General features: G+C 37.0%; 3 protein-coding genes across 4 annotated transcripts in view; all 3 read right to left on the bottom strand.

Annotated features, from left to right (window-relative positions):
* LOC138128995 (Krueppel-like factor 3) overlaps positions 1-3,798 on the bottom strand; it is a 56,328-nt gene extending 52,530 nt beyond the window's left edge. The window contains exons 1-2 of one of the 2 annotated variants that reach the window (XM_069045253.1): positions 3,514-3,798; positions 3,234-3,356 (exon numbers count right to left, since the gene is read on the bottom strand). Coding sequence is in view for 1 of the 2 variants with exons in the window: in XM_069045252.1 (XP_068901353.1) it covers positions 3,234-3,245 (12 nt within the window). In the remaining variant the exon portion in view is untranslated. The remainder of the gene's footprint in view (positions 1-3,233; positions 3,357-3,513) is intronic. The other variant, XM_069045252.1, reaches the window with a different exon arrangement.
* A 1,515-nt stretch (positions 3,799-5,313) lies between these two features.
* LOC138128189 (fatty acyl-CoA reductase wat-like) lies at positions 5,314-13,001 on the bottom strand. The gene is made up of 8 exons (XM_069044377.1): positions 12,840-13,001; positions 11,584-11,846; positions 7,481-7,729; positions 6,475-6,620; positions 6,314-6,423; positions 5,967-6,257; positions 5,737-5,917; positions 5,314-5,685 (listed from the first exon to the last, which is right to left on the bottom strand). Exons 2-8 carry the CDS (start codon positions 11,839-11,841, stop codon positions 5,340-5,342), a joined length of 1,581 nt encoding a protein of 526 aa, XP_068900478.1. The 5' UTR covers positions 11,842-11,846; positions 12,840-13,001; the 3' UTR covers positions 5,314-5,339.
* Positions 13,002-14,058: 1,057 nt separating this feature from the next.
* On the bottom strand, positions 14,059-16,048 carry LOC138128190 (fatty acyl-CoA reductase wat-like). The gene is made up of 7 exons (XM_069044378.1): positions 15,716-16,048; positions 15,422-15,670; positions 15,215-15,360; positions 15,056-15,165; positions 14,716-15,009; positions 14,487-14,667; positions 14,059-14,434 (listed from the first exon to the last, which is right to left on the bottom strand). The coding sequence occupies exons 1-7, from the start codon at positions 15,905-15,907 to the stop codon at positions 14,089-14,091; spliced, it is 1,518 nt and encodes a 505-aa protein (XP_068900479.1). The 5' UTR covers positions 15,908-16,048; the 3' UTR covers positions 14,059-14,088.
* Between the last annotated feature and the right edge of the window lie 10,015 nt (positions 16,049-26,063).

Raw genomic sequence — 26,063 nt, 5'->3', positions numbered from 1 at the left:
AGCAAATAACAATAATTTAGTAACTTAATGTTTCAGAACTGGCTGGATGACAGCGCTACTTAATTAAGGAAACATAATTTAATTAGTTACGTTATCTTGATTTCGGTATAAATCATCCGGTCCGAAGGACCAGGTCGGTCCGGAACTGCAGCGGAGGAAAGCCCACCTCATGGTCGGGATGCAAATAGCGCCAGTTGTGACGTGAAAGAAAAATGCATCGACGGTGTGGTCGATCTGCGATTTTGGTCACGTGGTGTTGCGAGGAGCTCGTAAATCGTGATCGGTCGTGGTCGGATGAATGGCGATTTGTCGGACGCGCGCCATCTTAAATTAATAATTTGGCGAGGTTGTCACGTGACGGGAATGTAACGACCCATAGAAATTAATTTATCGGCGGTTTAGAGCCGTTTTAGGTAACGAATGAGGCGACATTAGAGGATGTCTCCTTTCAGTAAAACCAGATGGACGAGGCTTTAGTGTTGCCAGTTTTGAAATATCACGATTTTTTACATAATTTTCTAATAAAAATTGACAGTTTTAATGGCGCCGAGTGTCGTGGAGTGCACGCGACGTTTCGAAACGTCTCCAAAAGATTCCACTCCATTTTTTATCATTTTTTTGTCTCTGATTCTTACAATCCGTAGCTAGGAACGATCAATTCTGATTTACTGTTTCTTTTTCGGCCGTCCAATAACTGATCGATTGTCAGAAATTGATTCCCCAGTCAAATGATCATTACACTTCTTCATAATAAAAGTTAAATTAATCGATATTTATCAGAATTAAAATCTTACTTACTCTTTTACAACAAATCGAACTGTCAAATGTCGCTACGTAAGGACTGACCACTTGAACAAATGACAATAATCATGAATTACAATTATGTGAATAAATGACATTATTGAAATCATTTTGTGTCTAAAAAAATTGCCGTGAACAATTGTATTTGTGGGATGATACGATCACCGATATTAAACTGGCAATTGTTTGTTATTGTTGCAGATGATGTGATCATTCTTGTTACTCTGCTATCAAATATGATTGAAGAACCATATTGACAATCATTTTATTGCCTGATTAATTACAATTAATGTATTTTAAAATAATATGATTAAATATTTGATTAATTAAATGATCGTTTTCAAATCAAATTTTCCACTATAATTACTTACTAATTATATTAATAATAACTGTGATTAAGTATGTCAATTAATTACGAGATAATTGTAATTATTATAATTACCAATTAACCGATTAAGATCGTTACATTGAGACGCTAATTTTCTTCTAATTTGTACACAATTTTTATATTGGTTATATTATCTTGATAATCGATTAATTAAATCAATATGTAATGACTAATAATGAGTGATCATCATAGAAAAATGTATCACCAATCTTGGCTTGATCGCTGCATAATTATCTAGTTTCGATTATTTGACACAAGATGATTGACTAACTGGCCTAGTCTCCTCAACCACGATTATTTGATTGATCAATTATTTACCAATTTGTGTGAGTAATCGCTAATTAAGCGTAATTATTGACAAACAAATCTAATTAATCGATACAAGCTAATACAAATGTGCTAAATAATTCGCATTTTCAACTTTTCGGCCGTGTTCATTCTCGTTATGTATTTAATTATTTGATTGTTGTTTATCGTCGCCAAAAAAATTTGGTTTTACGATTTTTTAATCGACTTATTAAGCCACCACAATCAAATCAAGTAGCATTTGCAACTACCCGTGACCTTGGTACTCACCCACAAACCACAAATATTCAGAATTAACAAGTTTCTTTACTAAGTACCCACTCATTATCACGATCAACCGCTTATTTTATTGTTTGATTGAAGCTTTTTGCATTTGATCTGCGTGGAAGGTACTCACGCACGGACTGTACTCCGAAGAATGAGTTCCTTTGTCAACTGTTGAAAAGTTGATTTTTGAAATCCTAGAAAGATTTGTAGTCAATCGTGATCATTGTTATGATCAACTAGTTTTTTTTTCCTACTAGTTTTAGGAATTTTTAATTGATTTGCATGATCAACAATGCGAAAGTACCATCGCATCAACCATCTCTCGACCTCGGTACTCAACAAGGATTGCTTTTGGAAACATCATCACTGAATCCATTAATTATTGCAAAATAAATATTGTTATTCGTTAAACTGATACAAATTTGGAATAATAGATCAGTTGAGCATTTGAGAATTGTAAAAATATAAAATCGTGATTTGATCGCTACATAATTAGGTAATAATTTTTATTTTTCGACAACATGATTAATTAACTGCCTGATTGTATGTTCTTGGTCGATTATTATTAATAATGTCCATGAATAATCAACGAATAATTTAATTTGATTAATCAACACAACTCAATTAATCAACTTAATAAAAATAAAGTCAAACATTTTACGGTTCTACTGTTTTTTGATTAATCAGTTATTTTCATTATCTGAGAAGTCTTTGAACTATCTTTCTTGTACTTAAAATCTTTACTATCCTGTTAGAAGTCGTTATTGTCAAATTAATCAATTGAAAACGACAGAGTACCTTGGTACTCAGAGGTGATCATTATTATGATCAAGTGTCGAGGAATTATTTGATTTTTTTGTTAATGTACAGTCTACACCATCAAAAAAGGTGAAAGTATCATCCATATCCATCGTCGTGTGACCTTGCCTCACACCGCCCCCCGTACCATCGCTAAACGACCGTCCATCGCTCGGTGAAGCATAAATAATATTAATTAACACGATATCATAATCAGTTATGATCAGTTATTTGATTTGTGGTTTGAGAGTCTACGTTTGCAATCAAATTGTTAGATCAAAGACGAAAAAGTACCGTTGGTAAATGGTGCGAAAAAATCAGTTGAAACGGCGAAAACGTTCAACGATCATTTTTAATGATCACACCATTTGATGGTTGGGTTTTGCGTTTGGGATAAAAAAAAAAAATGATCAGCGCGATCGGCGAGGTGAAAGTAGCGCGAGCATCCACCGCCCGCGACCTTGCCCTCGCGCCGCGCCCCGCCGCCACCGGCGGTCGTCGACACCGGCCCATCTCCGCGAGATAGCGCACCACTTCCGCCGCCGACCTCTCCGTTGCGTGATCGGAGGGCGTGAACCGGAAGCGTCGCCGCAACAGCGGACCCGCTTCAATTACCGCCCGCGCATCCGGCGGCGCGGACCCGCCGCCGCCTCCCGCTGCGCTCGTCACTCACCATGAAAACCATATGAGAGTGGTTCTGGGCTCTTATCCAGGGAACGAAACGTCGCGGCTCACACACTCACATCACAAGGCACTGTTTCGGGGCTCCGACGTCCCGGTTCCGGTCCTGCAGCCTCTGAAACAAAAGGACACCACAGTGACGTGCATGGCTGGGCGTTTCTGTTTTCGCAGACGACACACTTAGATAAGGTATCTGCGTTATCGGCAACACGTGCGGCCGCGATAAGGCCGCCGGCGGAGGGGCGGGGTGCGACCCCCGACTGGGTACCAACCTCTGGGAGTTGCGGCGGCGGCGGCGGGGCGGACTAGGCCGTGGCCTGATCCATGGTGCGGTGGTGCGTTTTGATCTTTGGGAAAAAATTTTGCTTTTTGTTTTGGTTCTTTTGGGTTCTGGAGGGGCGGGAGTGTCAGACCGCGTTATGACGAGTCCGCATCGGAGTACATCGTAGACAGCGGCGACGGACCGGCTAACGCCATCAACGTTAGATACACACTGATGGGACAAGGTTTGGAGAACATAGCGCACGGGAACATCACAGGCGGCCGAACTACGGACCCCACTATGTGCACGCTCCCCACCATAGTAAAAGGCTATGTACGGACATTCTAATAGAACAGACCGACGAATAGTTAGCGGAGACGCCGCCATCGTACGAGGACCGATCACTATAGAACCTTGGCCGAAGAGGAACTCTTCTTCGGAGCGTCCCAAATTCGACCTCCTGGAAACCGGCGAGTCTGTTGGTACCGACATTTCCCTCCCCGGAAACCACAAAAGTGACACCCAAAATTTTAAAGCTTCCGGAGCGTTGTCCAACCCGAAAGGCATTCTTCAAAAATTATGTCCCGATCTCGAAAATACACTCCTAATCTTTTTTTCAATCTTTATAATGATGACCAAGAAGTGGTCTAGTCTCTCGATCGTCGTCGTTTTGCAGATCGACATGAAATTGTCTACCAAAAAATCACACCAAAAAAAAACGCAACATCTTCTCTTAGAGAGAGGAAAAGCGGAACGAAACGGAAAATGTCAAATCTGATTTTTCATTAATTTAGAAGAACTCGAGTTTGTGACTTAGACAACTTCTTATACGCCGGTTGGTCAAGGCGAACTCTGCAATTATTCGTTATCGCGATGACTAGATGGCTCTGCTTAATCATTAATTTTTGCATTAATTATATTCTTTGCATTAATTGCTCCCGGATTCTTGTTGGGTACTTATGCTTGCGTCTTGCATGTTTATTAAACCGCACGGCATTCATAAAATTTAAAACGTTCTAGTCTTTTGTTTCTGTCAGCTAAAATATGATGACTAGTACTTTCCAATCGCGATTTCGTCAAAATAAATCGTCAAAAATGCGCCATAACGCATTTAAAGATTCTGGTTTATTATTTAAGCCGAATGGTATTTTTCACAAACTTCGATCTAGTCTAAACTAGGTGTTTTTGTTAATTTTTTATCCTTTCCGACGATGATTAAAGGCTAAAGCAATCGTTAAATCCTCTCCGTTTCTTGTGGATTGATACAAATACAGATGCTGAGATTACAAAAGGACGAAATGACATAGGAACCTCCTTTGGAAAGACCAAAGAACGTTATGGTTAACAATTTTTGTATAGCTCTAATTTTTTGAAACTTTCTGACGCGATCAAGACATTTTTATAATTACTTTAACGATTCTGGTGAGCTGAAGGGCATCAAAAACTTACTTGGTCACTTTCGGTTCTGTCTGGAAAAATGCAATACTGCTAGCGTGTTTGTTGACCAAAAGGCATTGTAAAAATTACCATCTTTACTGTTTTTCCTGATTAATGTGTGCAAGTGGCGCCACTTTTTCACAACATGAAGAATAATAACTTTTAGCCAGACGGCAAAACAGAAACCTGTTAAAAAATTGTAGCAACAATTTTACAATATGAAGATATTAGATTTCTTCTTTTGGTAGTTATGCAACCATTGATACACCAGTCGGCTAAGATGGTATCTGCAATTTTTTTTACAAGCGAAAGCAAATGGATTTAATGTTTCTATCATTTGTACGTTTCTGTGGAATTTCAAAAAAAGACAACATTTAACAAATAATTTTTTTATTAACATCAAAACAGAAATCCAAACAACATTGTCAAGATTTTGTACAGAAGCAGCATTAAAACAGTTATGAGAGTATAGTGCGCCACTTTGAGCTTGTAGTACTTGACCCTCCCTTCCGGAAGGGTACTCAGAGGGTCCTTGAGAATGTACGCTCTTGCCCCTCTGACGTAAGTGTAAAAGTACGAATCCCAGTTGAAGTTCTGCATGCTAAACTCGAACAACTCTCTGTCTTTTTTATTGAGCTTTTGCCAAAGCTCTTGGACATGCTTGTTGGTAAACACCCACTCTCTGCAGCTGAAATAGCCGATAACGTCCGCAAACTTGTTGATCTTTTGGTACCCCTTGACCAACCTAAAAAATCACGTGATCAACGCTTTGGTCCTCCTGTCGACCAGCTCTTACATCGGCTTTTTGCCCAGACAGATCGCTACGAAGTCCACGATGTACGCTGGGACCGTGTGCAGGAAGAAAACTGCGATCAAGTGATGCACCCTCGAGGGACGCAGCGCGAAGAAGTACGCCCAGACCAGGTGCGGACTGGGTACTTGCGTGGCGTGCTTCTCGGCCAGCTTGGCGTACATGTCTAGAATTGAAGATTTAAGTACCGAGAGGTGAAGGTGCGAAAGCGGTACCCCAAGTGATCTTGGCTTCCGGGCGGCTGACGAAATTGTAGACGGCCAACTCGTCCTCGGTCTTGGTCTCGGGGTCCGCCCGGTCCTCCTCTTTGTTGCTCATCGAGGCCACGTCCCACGCCGACGCTAGACAACAGTTGACGACGAAATCTGCAGGTACCATCTCGGCCACGTTTTCCTTTCGTCCTTGCACGCTGCGCAACACGCCGATTGCCGCCCCCAGGAGTACTCCGGTCGCGCCGTACATGTTGTCGATCCAGCCGGCGACTGGTTCTTTGAGGGAGGCGATCACTGCAAAACGTTGCGTAAAAGATGCGCGGGGCGGTACTGATCAGTGATTGTGGTACCTATGGAGGGACGGAACACCGCCACCGGGAGTCTCTTGCCTTCGGTCTGGATCACGTTCTCTGCCACCGCTTTGGTGAAGACGTACGTGTTGGGGTACTCCCCGATGATTCTAAAACCAATCGGTACTCGGTACTTTGGTACTCGACGGCTTGGTACTCACATCGGCGTGACCTTGTCGAGTTTCTCGTCGTCCAGAGCCTCCAGCAGTGACATCAACTTGGCCCCCGTGATCGGGGGGTCGTAGATGATCTCGTCGATTTGCGTCCGGGGGCAGTTAGAGAACGCCGTCGAAACGTATACCATGGCCTGTGAACCGTGATTTTCAAAATTTACTCGGTCATTTTTCATTTACACGACCCAGGTGCAATTTACACACAATGGAGGGTCAAGGTCGGTCCACCAAGGAACAGTTCGGGGACCGTTGCTATTTCGGGACCGTCGCTATTTCGATTCGGTAAAAAACGTGTTGTGGATCAGGATTCGTGAAAGTTTACTTCATTTTAACAGGTCTCGATTTTCACGGAGATGAAATGTATGCAACGTGGCACAGATAAAAAAGTGAAAGTTTGTATGAAATGTATCGAAACGAATATGTAAATTAGGCAACAAGTGCGTAATCTTAGGAAATATATTTTTTCGGCTGAGAAAGTTCCGCAAGGGTGCTTCATGGGACCGATGTTGTTTCGACACAAATACTATATCTTAACCCAACACGTTTTAAATTGTTTTACGACAAACAGTAGCACGATCCGGTTGCGAGTTTTTTCAGTTTCGACAGACATGATTTCAACTTTGTTTCGACATTTTTGGTCCAAAAATTGCAATTTTAATTGCGCAAATCCAAATATTATGTTGTTGTGTCGACTTGTTCGTTAACCTTTACGAAATAATCGCGACATGACATTAATTAATCGCCGTAAGTCACAACATCTAGGAATCTTTAATTGCGTAACTGCCAGGTGTGTTTACCTCTTGGTACTTTGCAACTGGACCTGAAATCAAGTCTGTAAATGTGCTAGCAAAAGCTTGAGACTCTCTGCCATTTTCAAAATTATTATTTGTTTTAAGTTGAAGTGGGTAAAACCCACTTATCAGATTTTGTGACATCATTTAAACGCGGAACTGCCTTACTGGTGTTTAAGTACGTTTCGTTGTTGGCGCCTCACCTTCAGGTTCTTCATCTGCTTGGCCATCCTCAGCAGATCCATCACCGCCCTGACGTTGATGTGGGTCGCCTCGCGCAGCTTCTCGTCGAAGCGCACGGTGGCGGCGCAGTGGAGGATGCAGTTCACTTCGGCGGACAGCCTCTGCTGGTCCTCCGGGCTGAGCCCCAGGTTGGGCAGGGCGCAGTCGCCGCTGACCAGAGCGACTTTGGCGGCGAAGTTGGGTCGCTTCCGCTTCATGGGTTCCATGCTCTGGAAGGAAAAATGTGAGTCGCGTCTCAAGGAAATCGCTCCGCCACGGTCGACAGGTTGAGGTCAGGTAACGAATCTCTGGAGAGACGCGAGAAGCGTGCTCGAGGCCGGTGCGATGCGTATTTTTTCTTGGGAGTTGGGTGGAAGGAAGTGGATGTTGTGCAGACAGAAAAAATCAATTGGTTGGTTTATTTTTTGGGTTTTCCGCGTGCGTGAGAACTGTGAGAACGCACATGTACTTGAGATTCTTTTGTTAGCGCGTGGAACATAGTCCATCTCAGTTCTTATTTATTTATTCATTATCCTTGGAGTTCTTTTTTTGTTTATTTTTGTTTACAATAAAACCACGCCTGATTTTTTCAGTTGTAATACGATGAGTAGTCAATGTTAAGCCGATTATTTTTGTGGCGGTGTTACGAATGTCAACGGCGCTGGGATATGAATTTGACGAGTGCGCAGCACGAGTCGAATTCGAAAGCGCAGTTGACATTTTTTTCGGTTTTTTAAATTGTACATTTCAATTTGTTAGAAAATAATATCTCTGTGTTCATTTTTCGCTGCAAAAAAAAGTTTTGAAAAAGATTTTCATTTGTTTAAAATATTCACTTCAAGTACTAGTACAATATTCGATGATATTTTTACTAGTCCGCTGCAATCTTTTGTAACCATGGAAATCACTAAAATTAAGTTTGTTTCTTGGTTGATGAAGATTAAGTGACAGATGAAATAAATAGTGAAATATATTGTTCTTTTCATTCTTTTTGCTTTTTCTTCTTGTTTCGTCTGTAAAAGAGTCTACAGTCCGGTCAAATTAAAATTTTGCTTTCGCTAATTCTAAAAGTGAAGAAAATACGAGACTGGCAGAAATCCGTTCATTAGATTGGAGGAAATACTCAGGAAATTGTTTAAACGATTTATAAAAATTGCGAAGTTTTGAAAATTATTTTTTGTACTCAGCCTCAGAATCGATATTTCCCGGTTGCCATCGGAGTGCGGAAACAACGATTTCCCGCACGAGGTGTTTTTTACTTTGCAGCAGAAATGAGGGGAAATTGCATTGTAAGATTGGTGTTTAATGACGCAGACAGACGGAAACGTCAATTCACTTTAAACAAAATGGACGCTTCGTCACATTTGCAACTGTAAAATTAATTCTCAACAACACAATAAATAAGTGATTTTATTATAAAACAAATAAGAATGCAATTCAAAAAGGTAAAAGTAATAACGGGGCCTTGAAAATGTTATATTATTTACTTTTTTAATAATAAAATAATATAATAATTTACTTTTTTTATTTTATTTTTAAATATTTTTGAGTTAAGTATTGGTTACAAAAAATATTATACCCGTAGAGGATTATAACTAACCTTTGTGGGAAGAAATTTCCCGCATGCGTTAAGTAAATAACCATTTCATATTATTTTTCTCGTTTAGTGGTTTTTCGTTATAACTGTTTATTTATTAAACGAATGAAAAAAGTATAAAATTGTACCTATTTTTCCAATTTGGTGAGGGTGGAAAATAAGAAAAAATTTTTTTTATTACTGAATACCTAAGAAGATAATGTATTTTTCAAATTAATTTATCTACGATTGATTTGACCTGTTTCAGTTAAGTAATGAAGTTCATTACTCCACTAGTGGCATAATTATAAAGAAATCCCCAAAAATTTGTTTATTAAGAATATTCAAGTTAAACATTTCATAGACAACTTAAATATATAGATTATTATTTACTCTTAAATTTGTTATAAACAGTTTTATAATTCTTAGCGGTAACACCACGAGTGCTTAAAAATCATCGATAATTTTCATTAAAGCTTGTTGTTAATAATTCTTTCTCGTTCTTCGAACTCGTGGATTTAGACAACAAGCCTGAATGGAAATTATCGGCACAAGTGGTATTTAGGGAGAATATTTCTCGAATAAAAGTACAGAATATTTGAACCCAATATTTCCCCTATATGTATGTATTTTGTATGTGCACTTTTTTTCGGCGCAAAATGACATAAATTGTCTCCAGACACTCTTCTAACTCTTTTCCATGTTTTTGGGTACACTTCTAATGATTTTCGTCAATTTCGCGTCTAAGAAACTTGTGTTTTCTTTACTTTGACGTTTCCGCTGTGGCAACATATTCAAGTGTCATTTTTTGAATTTGCATTTAATAATTATCTGTTGCATTGTTACAATGTATCAGTGAAATATTTAATAAATATTCATAGCAAATGTTAAAATGTGCTTTTATCTATTCAAGTCAAAAGGTCAACTAGCATTTTAACCGCAAGGGTAAATAAAGTGCTACTTTAACAGCAAGGGTAGATAAAGCGTTTTTTTTTTATTACCCTAACAACGCTCATACTAACGAGATTTTAAAACCTGACAGTCCTTACACGATTAGTAATGATTAAAAAAAAAATGTTTTAATAATAAAATACAAATGCTATAGAAAAAAAATAAAATATTATACACGACAATCAAATTTAATTATCTTCTCGAGCGTAATTAATGATAATAAAAAACGCTCTCGAAGATAAAATACAATTTTATGGTCTTGTATAATAAATAACTATTTTCTGCTCGATGAAATCATTTTCAGATTTCTGGCTCTGTTTCTTCTCATCTTATTAAGTAAACAAATTGTTATAAACAATTTCTCAAAAACGTTATTTGCTTCGTGTGGGACATAAAACGACTATACCATCGTCTAGAGGAGAACAAATCAAAGTAATTGGCATTAGACAAGTATTTGTGGTATTTAGATTCTATGTGAATTTTTTCCGAATTTTTAAACGTCATTTAAATTTTTTTCGCTTGTTATTAAACCGAATCGATGAACCTGCAAATCACGCAAAATCGAACATTTCGCGAGGTACTTTGAACCTAAATTATTACAGCTCAACCTGGTCGTCCTTGATTCTTTTGTGTTTTACGCACGAAATTTTAATAGTACCAATTTGTACCAATCATTTGCTTTTCTTTTACTCCTAATATCAAAAAAAAAAATGCGTCGGAAATACATAATTCGTATCTTTATTTCAGGCGATTTGGTCGATTTCTTAACAGCACGCATAAAATTTTCCGCTCTGTGGCAATAGTGTCACCCGGTTATGGTTTCGTATTCGGTCCGGTCGTTGCCAATTCGGCAATTAATGAATCAAAAAAGAAATCGTCACTTTAATTGAACACACGTTTCGTATAATTACCGACATCCTCAAGGCGACAATGGACAATCACACGATCGCGTTATCTTTTATCGCTGGTGTCATCGCAAATAACAATTGTTTCACAGCGATTCGCAATTTTTTTTTGCATCGCTTTTGTTTTCTGTCCAATTCGACAAGTTCCGAAGGATTTCCTTTGTGTTTTGATTTTATCAGCGCCGATCTAAGTAAACAACGAAAACTGCGAAAACAAATTTGGGAGAATGGTGAAAGGAGGAACAAGTTGGCGGAGGAATACTGAAGAAAAAAAATCTGAAGACGTAAACAAGTGGCTTTGAAAGTTAGTACTCGTAAAATGGGGGACACGATTGGCAAAAAATTACAAAAAGACCGACAGGAAATTGTTATGGACAAACATGTTTGTTTGACCCTTTTGCATATGCTATTGAATCTGATTGAAATGTAAGCAAGGTCACGGAAGAACAATATTTTCGAAAACGGGAGTCAAAAAGTCGAAGAAATAAAAAAATCGATGAAACAACTCAAAAACTAAACCCGTACTCTGTGTGTGTTGTGGTTTAATTTAAATTGCGCGCCAAGAATGACAAGTGACATTTGTCACGTGTCACACATGTCACTTGTCATTCTAATCGAAAACTTCTTCGATTTTGCTCGTTAAGGAACTTACTGGGCCGTCGAATATCTCCTCAAATCTGGTCTGGACGTTTTTCCCCTTTTTGGGCCTGACCATGACGTATATTTTCTTGATGTCGAAGCACTCCCTCAACAACTTCTCCAGACACATCTTCCCCAAGTATCCTGTGGCTCCTGTCAGGAATACGGTCGAACCCGAGTAGAAGTTGACGATTTCGCTGGGTTCCGAGTCGGGGAGGACCATGTCGGCGGCGGTGATGTCGCCGCCCTCGCGTTCCACACTCTCGTACATCGTGTCTGAAAGAATTAAAACCTGACATGGAGGCGGTTGTCCAGAGAAAGGCGGTTCGATCGAGTGGTTCCGCACGCGTCAAGGTACTGAAAGGAACGAGATGCGTTGCGAACGGAATGTGGTACCGCAAAATTGGGTCGCTTTGACCGGCGCTGTCTAAAATACTGACCTGGCCTTTTTCAGACATGTAAATGGGAAACATTCCAAAGTGGGAAACGGTACTACCTTGTAGTTATTTGAGGAGATAAATCAAATTATAGCGTTTTGCGTCCTCGGGCTATCAATTTATTCATTACCTTGAGTACCATTCATGTCGTGAATGCAGAACTGAGTACCATCATTTTTCCAAAACATCTTTTCAGGATATACCTACCAATGCGCACATCAGGTTATAAATACCGTGGCAAATAAAACATCTCTTCGATGTCTAAATCATGTATGATTTTTAGCACTTGTTAGTACCTTTTTTTACACGTAATGTTTTTAACACTTGTTTTGCTACGTAATGAAGAAAGTCGTAAAAATAATGAAACACCCAAGGGGGTACTATCCGAGCTTTGTACCTGGTGATTGAAAAGTACACAATTAATTGATTTAATATAATGTTACAAAGTACTGTTACTGTCTTAGCCAGGTACTATTACTGTATGATTATAAAATTTTAGAAATGTAATTTACCCAATCGATGCGTCGAAGTGATAGGAAAATTACAAAGAGAAAACGACCACCTTGTGTCTTTCATCGAACAATTAGATAAATTCTTCTCGGGTACCATCTGTCCTACATTTAAATAATTTTTTTTAAAATATGCGGTAAATATGTAGAAATAATTTTAAAATCGTTACAATTTAGCCAACTAGTTTCAAAATTTGCTTGGTACCACCTAAAGGTACCACTTGTACAAGTTGTGACCCTTTCCAAAAAAAATTCCCTATTCGAGTAAAACGCGTTTGCATTGTGCCTTAGTAGAACTAGGAAAAAATAGTACCGGTACTCACCTTGCAGTTATCCCGTCTTTTGGTCAATGATCATGCAGCCACAATCCACGTTCACTTTCCGGCGTGTGCGTACGTAAGGCGGTCTCAATGTTTACAACTGACATTGCAAGTTTGGCCAAAGAGTTCTACTTGTGCAACTTTTCCCCACTTCTATACAGAAATTTCCACCACGTGCGTACCTCCAGAATTAATCGATGTTTCGGTAGTCACTTGGGAACCAACCTTGACGCTGCAATTTCCCCCACACGGGGTTAGGTGTGCAGTACTTGACATTAGTACTTGAACCTGTGCGACGATTTTGTCGAGGGTACTTCCACGTCTTGAGCGCGACCTGGATGCACGATCATGTTGTTACAGTTTCGCAAAGATTTATGCACCAACGGTTTTCGGTGGGTGTCAGATCGGGTCCCCGTTTGGATTTTTCCCTTTAAACTTGTATTTTCCCGGTCAGATTTAACTGGTTTTGTTCTTTGGGGACTTATTTGTCATATTCTGGCCATTATCGACAAAGTGATACGAATAGTTAAGGATTTTATGGCTTTCGAAACACTAAATATCCTTTGCCATTGTCTCAACGATTTGAAATTTTGATTTTTTACTTATCATGTTTTCACCTTTGTATTATTTTGCATTTATTATTCCTATGGGGCCAGCACGTGATTAATAAAAACCGAAAAATATCATTTTACAAGACAATTAAAAATAATTTCCGTCAAAAATATTTGATCTAGTGACCTAGTCGGAATATTAAAAAGTGGTCAACGCTCTGAAGAGTCAACGACTCGATTCGGCTACGAAACTTGTGACCTTGGTCTTGTTTAAAACACCAAAACATTAACATATCTAGTGAAGTAACAAAGATAAGAATAAATAGAAACAAAATACTGTCCTTCGAATGTTGCTATTCTATTAATAATCATTACTTGTTTGCACAATTAAAGAAGTTGATGAATCAGAAGCGAAAAATAACTTTTGACAGGTTGCAGTAGATTTGTGAAGGCGATAACCAGCAATCCAAATCGAAAAATGCAGTACCAAAAGTGGTACTACATTACATATTTTGTACTTTTGGAATATCTCTTGGGCCGTTCTTACCGATAACACAAAACTTCTTCCTCCGACTGTGATTTTTATTTCTTCTAGGTACTGCTTGGCCATGGTGTCCACAAAAGGGTAAGTACTATAATTTTCTACTGGTTTTAATCAAACTTGTGTCAAATCCACTTTGGTAAATTTATTTGTTAATAAATTAAAGGATAGAAGAGAAAACCCACTTGAACAACAAGTACAACAGAAAGAAAAGTACCCCGAGGAGGGAATAGTGAGCAATTTGCAACGTTTTCAACCACTTCCTTCCCTCGGGAATCGTCTCGAGAGGGTCCTTGAGCAAGTAAAGCCTCCCCCCGATCACGCAATTTTCAATGTAGTTGGCCCAGTTGGTCTGGCTCATGTCAAACTTGTACACTTTTCTGTCTTCCTCGCACATCTTGCCCCACAACTGGTCCACATTGTCGTGAGGAAATTTCCAGTTACGCTTGGCGAAATATGATGTCAAGTTCAACAATCTGTCCATTCTTGCGTAATTTGTAACGGCACTGAAAGTCAACACTGTTAGTTGTTTATCGGTACTGATTGGTGCTGACCAACAGGGGTTTCCTTCTGATACAGAGCAGGACAAAGTCGGCGAGATAGGCCACAACCGTGTGTAAGAAGAAGACGCAAGTCTTGTGCCACAACTCGTTTTCTCTTAGTGTGAAGCAGTAGTACCAGAGGAGTTTGGTGCTTGGGTAGTCCCACGCACAACTCTCGATCAGTTCCATGTAAGTTTCTGCAAGAGACAGGTGTTGTGTGGGTTTTGGTAGCGTTCACAACTCACTCCAAGTAATCTGGTTCGTGGAAGTACCCACATAGTTGTAAATCTTGACCTGGGATGAAGTAGCACTGACACTGTTTTTGAAATGATCCTTTGTATTCTTTCGTTCTGTCGCAACGTTCCAAGCAGCTGCTAGTATTGCGTTGACGGTGTAGTCGCATGGTACCAGCTGGGCGATTGCGTCTTTTTTGGCGTTGACACTCCGCAAGACACCTAAAGCTGCACCCAGTACTATCCCGGCAACTCCGTAAAAGTTGTCAGTCCATCCCGGCATCGGTTCTTCGATAGTTGAGGTCACTGGAAAGAGATTTTTGGCTGAAAGTTTCGACGAGTCGAGTCGTACCTATCGCAGGCCGCACTATCACTGCTGGAAGGTTCTTGGCTTCGGTTCTGATCAAGTCTTCGGCGACTGATTTGGTGAAGGTGTAGCAATTGGGCCATTCCCCCAACAACCTAGAAGCAAAACTGTGACTTTGTCCAAACTCGTAGCACAAAGACATACTCTGGAGTGATTTTTTCTAAGGTGTCGTCGTCGAGGGCGTCGACTGTTGACAGTAGATTTTGCCAAGAGATCGGTGCTTTGTAGAAACATTCTTCTATTCTATTATTTGGACAATTGGAGTACGCCGTAGACACATATACTAGAGCCTAGAACAGATACTAGAAGTAGTACCAGTGAGACAGAAGGACTTCTCAACTTCTCCCATACTTTCAAGCGAGGCATGAGTTTGGCAAGAGCCAAAACTTCTTTGGTACTTCTTACGTTGATGTTGGCACCAAGTCGGAGAGGCTGGTCGAATTTGACGTTAGCAGCAGCGTGGATGACCACGTCAGTCTCGTCGATTAACATCTCTTGGGACTGCTGACTCATTCCCAAATTTGACAACTCACAATCACCACTAACAAAGACGATCTTCTCCTTAAAATCGGGACGCTCCTTTTTCAAATTGTCGAAGCACTGAAAGCAAATCTTCAGTTTTGGAATCACCGGTACGACACTCACCGGATAGTCGAAGAGGTCCTGGAATCGTTCTTCGCTGGATTTGTTCCGTTTTGCTCTGACTAAAATGAAGATTTTTTGAATCTGGTTCACTCTCAGGAGCTTCTCGATCATTAGTTTCCCCAAGAAACCGGTACCACCGGTTATGAAAACCGTTTGATTTCGGAAAAAGTGGTTGATTGTGCCGGGTTCCATGTTGTAGGCAGTAACAGACAGTCACAAATTGAACAAGTGGAAAAAATTAATCAACTATTACTGCATTTATATACCTGAGTTTTCACCTTGAACTCGGAACAATGTGGCCAGTAAATGATATACACAAAGACATTATATGGTTATTGTTAACTAAATAACGGAAGTAGAAGCGGATTGAAAGATGGATACAAATTTTTGTTTGATTTGAACAATTCTATTTGCAAGTCACGGAGAGTGGTGGAAAGTTTCAAAAAGTATGAACTCTGAAGAAACTGTGACAAGAGGGCAGGAAAGTAACAAGAAGAGTAGACATATGAGGTAAATTAGAAATGTGAAGTGAGGAAGAGAGGAAAGAAAAAAATAATAGCTAAAAACTCATATCAGTATCATGGCGTACAACTTTGGCGGTAAGTACTCAAAGAGCCCAGTAAAATTTGACTTTGCTATATATTTAGAATTTAGAATTTTGGATTTTTGAAAAATTAGAAAATATAGGGCAACTCTAGAACTACGGAAATGTCATGTTTGTAAACTTTAGAATGTCAGAATCTAGAATCATGATGATTTTCAGAATTAAAAAAATTTTGAAAATCTAAATAATCATAAGATCTTTGGAATTTTACAATAATTTTAGAATCTAGAATTTTAACAATGTTAGAATTTTAGAATCTTGAAATCTTGGAGTTTTGGAATCTTTAACAAGATTATTTTAATATCCTAGGAATTTTTATTTAACTGATTTTTTTTTAGATGTATTTTATCCTAATTATTTCCAAATATACTAAACAAAAACCAGAATCTTGTAGAGTAAGTACCACAACAACAACGCAACAACTGCATAATATTAATAAACAAAACGCATGATTTTATTTTTCTTTCTGAATAGTGTCGAATGTCTCGTTTACTAAATACAATCTTCCATCAAAAACAGTGTCACGATAATACTTATTCTGGTCCACATGTTCCATGTCAAACTTGAATTATAAATGAAGATAAAATATTTTCATTTCCCCCAACATTCCACAATTTCAAAATATTATCCGGCACGAAGGATCAACTTTTAACAGCTTGTGCAAAAGAAATAAGATAATCGTCAATGAAAGTTTTGCACCTATGAAGATGTTTCAAATCGATGATTATTTAATTTTGGGTTTTTTTTATGAATTTACGCGTTCTTTCGGTTATGCAGTGAACGTTGGTTGCTAAAATGTATTGCGTACACTATTAAAATCAAGTAAGCAATTTTTATAGGTTTTTGTATCATTTAACGACGGACTTTTTCTGTCATTTTGATAAAAATAATAAGACAGGTTATGTCTTAATTATGCAGGCAAATAATAATAGGTGTTTGCGATTTTTTTTGAATACAATAGTACCTATTAGCATCACCGTAAGTACTAAAAATAAAAAAAATCAAGTATTATTATGTATTTATAGAGCTACTGTAGTATTTCATAGAGAAAATAAAATACTATAGAATGAAAAGTCCCTAATAAATTTTTGGAAAATCGTTTAGCGCACCCTCACCATACCGCAAGAGGGCGCAAATGTTTTAAAAAGTCAAAACTTTAAAATCAAAGTAATCTCAATAATCTAGAAATCAGTCAAAGCTGTCAAAACAGTGTCAATCTTTATGTCACTATTTTGTAATTCAAAATGAAGCTGTGTCACGTTCACAAATAATGTAGTACCGCTGCTAAGATTGCTAAATTTGTTGTTGAGAGAATCAAGCAAAATTTATATAGAAAACAATAAACAAATTGAAAGGAAAATAATACTTCGAGACCAAGAGATTACACCATTATTTGATACACCTCATCTTATTAAAGGAATTAGAAATTATAGGATAACAAAAGATTTGGTTTGGGAAGTAAACGATGAAATTTTAAGTGTGAAATTGGACCATATAGTGAAGGTTTATCTTTATGATCAGCGTGGGGCGAATTAAGAGCCCTCCACAACATTACGGACATGCAGATAAGATCCAAAAGATGTCCTATGCAACTCAAGTTTTGAGTCGTCATAATCATGATTAATTCAACTATCACGCTATTAGTTAACTGTGGTAATTTCTAATAATTTTCTAACTGGTAGAACAAACCTAAATGATGAAGACTTGGGAACTGCAAAAACAATAACTTTTTTGACAAACTCTTTGATAATAATCTGGAGGGAGGGACATTTCACCCACGTTGCGAGAAACCTCTTGCTTGTGGAGTTTACAAAAATCCGTGGCATATAAAATTTTGGCAGGAAGCAGTCCTACATTTACGCAATATGTACCTACTTTGGAAAAATTTTTGGATTGAAAAAACAGCACCTCCTTCCATAAAAAATTGAATGAAAACATTGGAAGGATTTTTGGATTTATACTAAAAATTAGGAGAAAGTGGCAAGTGTGAGTTTTATAGAGTCTGCAAAAAATGTTAATAAGATTCATAATATTTTCAAAATTATATTGAGCCGATAATATTAAAAGCAAAATTTCAACGGTAATTCAAACATAAGTACTTAGTTTTCATTTTTCGTTCACTTAAAAATAAAAGTGAACATGAAATTATTGGTAAAATAATTCATTTAACCACATTTACATTAAGGGGTTAAATTTAATTTTAAATGGTAGGATACGAGAACGATAGCATTTAGGAATAATATTTATAAAAATAAAGCAGAACTGTATCAAAGACGGTTGAAAATAAAATATCGAAAGTACCTATTGTTGGCATTTTAATTTGTTGTGAAAATTTGCAATGATAAAAAAATCAAAGGAAAGGTAATCGCATCCAGTAGGCTGTGATTTTGCACCCTCATCAGGATAAGAGATGGCGGTAAACGCTTTATGCCCAAAAAATGTATAGGGAGTTTGCGTTCTATATGTTCTTATTTTGTCTATGAGTATTTCATAGGTAAATCATGGCCTACTAAATCTGAACTGCGCTGCGCTTATTAATAATATATATTTTTTCGTATCCCACCTCCACCCGGCGGCACGGCAATTTTGCCGGAGTACATACACTATTACGGATAATACTATCAAGTAATAGTGCAGTGCTTATCAACATAATTACCGGCGTCTCGCCTCCACATTTGGACTTTTTTGTGTTTTATGTTCTGTGTCAATGTTAAGGAATTTCCTCACGATATGACATGAGTATAATAATATACCTTTTTGAATTTCAAACACCAATGTGTTCTCTAAGTCCAAAATTTTCAAATTTTTAAAAAGCGATTGCGGTACTATTCCCGTTGCTGAAATTATAAGTGGTAAAATAGAAATTTTTTCTAAACTCCAAAGATTTCTCATAGCAACGGAGAGTTCTAAATATTTATTAATTTTTGTGTTATATGTCAGTGTTATATTGTGTGAATTTGGAACAGCTATATCTAAAAAATATGCTTGCTTTCGTTGTTTATTTAATATAATAATGTCTGGTCTGTTATGCTGAATATGAATGTCAGTTAAAACTGTACGATCAAAATATAATTTGTAATTGTCATTTTCCAAACAACTTTCTGGTTTATAAATATAATGTGGTTGTGTATCCTTTAATAAGTTGAATTTAACTGCTAATATTATATATATATATATATATGTATGTAGAAAGGGACTTTCGGGGAGCTTTTTTATTCGTTGTCGTACGAAGGTGAGGATTTCACTAAAATTCATCTAATTTTTACCTGAAGCCATTTTTATAAAGAAAAGTAAAGAAAAGACAATTTTTGCAAAAAAAGTATGCAAAGATACTTATGGGGAGTTTTTTTTGGTTTGTAGCAAAGCTAGACGTTTGAAGGAATTTTGGGGAACCTTCAGGACTTTCGAGGAGTTTCGCAGCAAAATTGGTTGCCTAAAATTTCAGAACTTTTTTACTCTATTGGGACTTTCGAAGAACTTAAGTTTAAGCGAAAATAGCTGCCTAGCTTATGCAGTCTTAACTTCAAGAAAAAAATCAGCAGTATTAATTAGCCTCTGAATTAAATAATATTAATTAATTATTAATAGGCAATTATCTGCCTATACCGCATTACATTTCGGCCAACTTTATAAAAAAATATTCCTCTTTGTGAATTCACTTTAAAAAAAGATACTTTTGGGGAATTCGTGTTCTTCAAAAGTACCCCTACGTGATATCAATTTTAAGGTTATATTCTATTGGAAATGATGTTACAGAATATGCTGGCCTATCTGAGATTTTTAAAAAGATCTAATTATTTTGGAGACAAAGCTGACATTAAATTGCTATCCACAGGAATCCCGCTGCAACCCCATTTTTAAAAATGTTAAATATGAAACGGAAACGGGTGACCCTTCTAGTACAATTTGGCGAAATATTTTTTACAACCGATTTTACTTGATTGGTTATTAGAAAATACTCAAAATTCCTTGAAATTGTCCCAAACAAATAAAAAAGCCGGATACCGAATCATTCTCCAATTCGCGCAAAGGTACTTTTGGGGAATTCGTGTTCCTCAAAAGTACCTTTACGTGATATCAATTTTAAGGTTATGTTCTATTGGAAATGATGTTACAGACAATGCTGGCCTTTCTGAGCCTTTTTAAAAGACCTAATTATTTTGAAGACAAAGTTGTCATTAAATTATTATCAATAGGAATCCCGCTGCAACCCCATTCGTAAAAATGTAAAATATGAAACGGAATCGGGTGACCCCTCTAGTATTTGGCGAAATATTTTTACAACCGATTTTACTTGATTGGTGATTAAAAAATACTCAAAATTCCTTGAAATTATCCCAAACACAAATAAAAAAAAAAGCCGGATTCCGAATCATTCTCCAATTCGCGCAAAGGTACTTTTGGGGAATTCGTGTTCCCCAAAAGTACCTTTACGTGATATCAATTTTAAGGTTATGTTCTATTGGAAATTGTGTAACAGCCTATGCTGGCCTTTCTGAACCTTTTTAAAAAGACCTAGTTATTTTGAAGTCAAAGTTAACATTGAATTGTTATCAACAGGAATCCTGCTGCAACCCCACTCCTAAAAATGTAAAATATGAGACGGAATCGGGTGATCCCTCTAGTATTTGGCGAAATATTTTTACAACCGATTTTACTTGATTGATGATTAAAAAATACTCAAAATTCCTTGAAATTATCCCAATCACAAACGAACAAACAAGCCGGATTCCGGATCATTCTTCAATTCCCGCAAAGGTACTTTTGGGGAATTCGTGTTCCTCAAAAGTACCTTTACGTGATATCAATTTTAAGGTTATGTTCTATTGGAAATGATGTTACAGACAATGCTGGCCTTTCTGAGCCTTTTTAAAAAGACCTAATTATTTTGAAGACAAAGTTGTCATTAAATTATTATCAATAGGAATCCCGCTGCAACCCCATTCGTAAATATGTAAAATATGAAACGGAATCGGATGACCCTTCTAGTTTTTGGCGAAATATTTTTATAACCGATTTTACTTGATTGGTGTTTAAAAAATACTCAAAATTCCTTGAAATTATCCCAAACACAAATAAATAAAAAAGCCGGATTCCGAATCATTCTCCAATTCGCGCAAAGGTACTTTTGGGGAATTCGTGTTCCTCAAAAGTACCTTTACGTGATATCAATTTTAAGGTTATGTTCTATTGGAAATTGTGTAATAGACTATGCTGGCCTTTCTGAACCTTTTTAAAAAGACCTAGTTATTTTGAAGTCAAAGTTAACATTGAATTGTTATCAACAGAAATCCTGCTGCAACCCCACTCCTAAAAATGTAAATTATGAGACGGAATCGGGTGACCCCTCTAGTATTTGGCGAAATATTTTTACAACCGATTTTACTTGATTGATGATTAAAAAATACTCAAAATTCCTTAAAATTATCCCAATCACAAACGAACAAACAAGCCGGATTCCGGATCATTCTTCAATTCCCGCAAAGGTACTTTTGGGGAATTCGTGTTCCTCAAAAGTACCTTTACGTGATATCAATTTTAAGGTTACGTTCTATTTAAAATGATGTTACAGACAATGCTGGCTTTTCTGAGCCTTTTTAAAAAGACCTAATTATTTTGAAGACAAGTTTGTCATTAAATTATTATCAATAGGAATCCCACTGCAACCTCATTCGTAAAAATGTAAAATATGAAACGGAACCGGGTGACCCCTCTAGTTTTTGGCGAAATATTTTTATAACCGATTTTACTTGATTGGTGATTAAAAAATACTCAAAATTCCTTGAAATTATCCCAAACACAAATAAATAAAAAAGCCGGATTCCGAATCATTCTCCAATTCCCGCAAAGGTACTTTTGGGGAATTTGTGTTCCTCAAAAGTACCTTTACGTGATATGCGATTTAGGAGTATGTTCAATTGGAAATGATGTTACAGACTATGCTGGCCTTTCTGAACTTTTTAAAAAGACCTAATTATTTTGAAGTCAAAGTTAACATTGAATTGTTATCAACAGGAATCCTGCTGCAACCCCACTCTTAAAAATGTAAAATATGAGACGGAATCGGGTGACCCCTCTAGTATTTGGCGAAATATTTTTACAACCGATTTTACTTGATTTGTGATTAAAAAATACTCAAAACTTCTTGAAATTATCCCAAACACAAATAAATAAAAAAGCCGGATTCCGAATCATTCTCCAATTCCCGCAAAGGTACTTTTGGGGAATTCGTGTTCCTCAAAAGTACCTTTACGTGATATGCGTTTTAGGAGTATGTTCAATTGGAAGTGATGTTACAGATTATCCTGGCCCTTCTGAGCCTTTTTAAAAAGACCTAATTATTTTGAAGACAGTCGTCATTAAATTATTATCAATAGGAATCCCGCTGCAACCCCATTCGTAAATATGTAAAATATGAAACGGAATCGGATGACCCCTCTAGTTTTTGGCGAAATATTTTTATAACCGATATTACTTGATTGGTGATTAAAAAATACTCAAAATTCCTTGAAATTATCGCAAAAACAAATAAATAAAAAAGCCGGATTCCGGATCATTCTCCAATTCCCGCAAAGGTACTTTTGGGGAATTTGTGTTCCTCAAAAGTACCTTTACGTGATATGCCTTTTAGGAGTATGTTCAATTGGAAATGATGTTACAGACTATGCTGGCCTTTCTGAACCTTTTTAAAAAGCCCTAATTATTTTGAAGTCAAAGTTAACATTGAATTGTTATCAACAGGAATCCTGCTGCAACCCCACTCTTAAAAATGTAAAATATGAGACGGAATCGGGTGACCCCTCTAGTATTTGGCGAAATATTTTTATAACCGATTTTACTTGATTGATGATTAAAAAATACTCAAAATTCCTTGAAATTATCCCAATCACAAACGAATAAACAAGCCGGATTCCGAATCATTCTTCAATTCCCGCAAAGGTACTTTTGGGGAATTCGTGTTCCTCAAAAGTACCTTTACGTGATATCAATTTTAAGGTTACGTTCTATTTAAAATGATGTTACAGACAATGCTGGCTTTTCTGAACCTTTTTAAAAAGACCTAATTATTTTGAAGACAAGTTTGTCATTAAATTATTATCAATAGGAATCCCACTGCAACCTCATTCGTAAAAATGTAAAATATGAAACGGAACCGGGTGACCGCTCTAGTTTTTGGCGAAATATTTTTATAACCGATTTTACTTGATTGGTGATTAAAAAATACTCAAAATTCCTTGAAATTATCCCAATCACAAACGAATAAACAAGCCGGATTCCGAATCATTCTTCAATTCCTGCAAAGGTACTTTTAGGGAATTCGTGTTCCTCAAAAGTACCTTTACGTGATATCAATTTTAAGGTTACGTTCTATTTAAAATGATGTTACAGGCAATGCTGGCTTTTCTGAACCTTTTTAAAAAAACCTAATTATTTTGAAGACAAGTTTGTCATTAAATTATTATCAATAGGAATCCCGCAGCAACCCCATTCGTAAAAATGTAAAATATGAAACGGAATCGGGTGACCCCTCTAGTATTTGGCGAAATATTTTTATAACCGATTTTACTTGATTGGTGATTAAAAAATACTCAAAATTCCCTGAAATTATCCCAAAAACAAATAAATCAAAAAGCCGGATTCCGAATCATTCTCCAATTCCCGCAAAGGTACTTTTGGGGAATTTGTGTTCCTCAAAAGTACCTTTACGTGATATGCGTTTTAGGAGTATGTTCAATTGGAAATGATGTTACAAATTATCCTGGCCCTTCTGAGCCTTTTTAAAAAGACCTAATTATTTTGAAGTCAAAGTTAACATTGAATTGTTATCAACAGGAATCCTGCTGCAACGCCACTCTTAAAAATGTAAAATATGAGACGGAATCGGGTGACCCCTCTAGTATTTGGCGAAATATTTTTACAACCGATTTTACTTGATTGGTGATTAAAAAATACTCAAAATTCCTTGAAATTATCCCAAACACAAATAAATAAAAAAGCCGGATTCCGAATCATTCTCCAATTCCCGCAAAGGTACTTTTGGGGAATTCGTGTTCCTCAAAAGTACCTTTACGTGATATGCGTTTTAGGAGTATGTTCAATTGGAAACGATGTTACAGATTATCCTGGCCCTTCTGAGCCTTTTTAAAAAGACCTAATTATTTTGAAGTCAAAGTTAACATTGAATTGTTATCAACAGGAATCCTGCTGCAACCCCACTCTTAAAAATGTAAAATATGAGACGGAATCGGGTGACCCCTCTAGTATTTGGCGAAATATTTTTATAACCGAGTTTACTTGATTGGTGATTAAAAAATACTCAAAATTCCTTGAAATTATGCCAAACACAAATAAATAAAAAAGCCGGATTCCGAATCATTCTCCAATTCCCGCAAAGGTACTTTTGGGGAATTCGTGTTCCTCAAAAGTACCTTTACGTGATATGCGTTTTAGGAGTATGTTCAATTGGAAATGATGTTACAGATAATCCTGGCCCTTCTGAGCCTTTTTAAAAAGACCTAATTATTTTGAAGACAAAGTCGTCATTAAATTATTATCAATAGGAATCCCGCTGCAACCCCATTCGTAAATATGTAAAATATGAAACGGAATCGGATGACCCCTCTAGTTTTTGGCGAAATATTTTTATAACCGATTTTACTTGATTGCTGATTAAAAAATACTCAAAATTCCTTGAAATTATCCCAAAAACAAATAAATAAAAAAGCCGGATTCCGAATCATTCTCCAATTCCCGCAAAGGTACTTTTGGGGAATTTGTGTTCCTCAAAAGTACCTTTACGTGATATGCGTTTTAGGAGTATGTTCAATTGGAAATGATGTTACAGATTATCCTGGCCCTTCTGAGCCTTTTTAAAAAGACCTAATTATTTTGAAGACAAAGTCAAATCCCGCTGCAACCCCATTCGTAAATATGTAAATTATGAAACGGAATCGGATGACCCCTCTATTTTTTTGGCGAAATATTTTTATAACCGATTTTACTTGATTGGTGATTAAAAAATACTCAAAATTCCTTGAAATTATCCCAAACACAAATAAATAAAAAAGCCGGATTCCGAATCATTCTCCAATTCCCGCAAAGGTACTTTTGGGGAATTTGTGTTCCTCAAAAGTTCCTTTACGTGATATGCGTTTTAGGAGTATGTTCAATTGGAAATGATGTTACAGACTATGCTGGCCTTTCTGAACTTTTTTAAAAAGACCTAATTATTTTGAAGTCAAAGTTAACATTGAATTGTTATCAACAGGAATCCCGCTGCAACCCCACTCGTAAAAATGTAAAATATGAAACGGAATCGGATGACCCCTCTAGTATTTGGCGAAATATTTTTATAACCGATTTTACTTGATTGGTGATTAAAAAATAGTCAAAATTTCTTAAAATTATCCCAAAAACAAATAAATAAAAAAGCCGGATTCCGAATCATTCTTCAATTCCCGCAAAGGTACTTTTGGGGAATTCGTGTTCCTCAAAAGTACCTTTACGTGATATCAATTTTAAGGTTACGTTCTATTTAAAATGATGTTACAGACAATGCTGGCTTTTCTGAACCGTTTTAAAAAGACCTAATTATTTTGAAGACAAGTTTGTCATTAAATTATTATCAATAGGAATCCCACTGCAACCTCATTCGTAAAAATGTAAAATATGAAACGGAACCGGGTGACCCCTCTAGTTTTTGGCGAAATATTTTTATAACCGATTTTACTTGATTTGTGATTA

The sequence above is a fragment of the Tenebrio molitor genome, chromosome 4 (genome assembly GCF_963966145.1).
Source record: "Tenebrio molitor chromosome 4, icTenMoli1.1, whole genome shotgun sequence".
Lineage (NCBI taxonomy): Eukaryota > Metazoa > Arthropoda > Insecta > Coleoptera > Tenebrionidae > Tenebrio > Tenebrio molitor.
The sequence above is the reverse complement of the archived record's forward strand: the minus strand, read 5'-3'. Positions and strand labels throughout refer to the sequence as shown.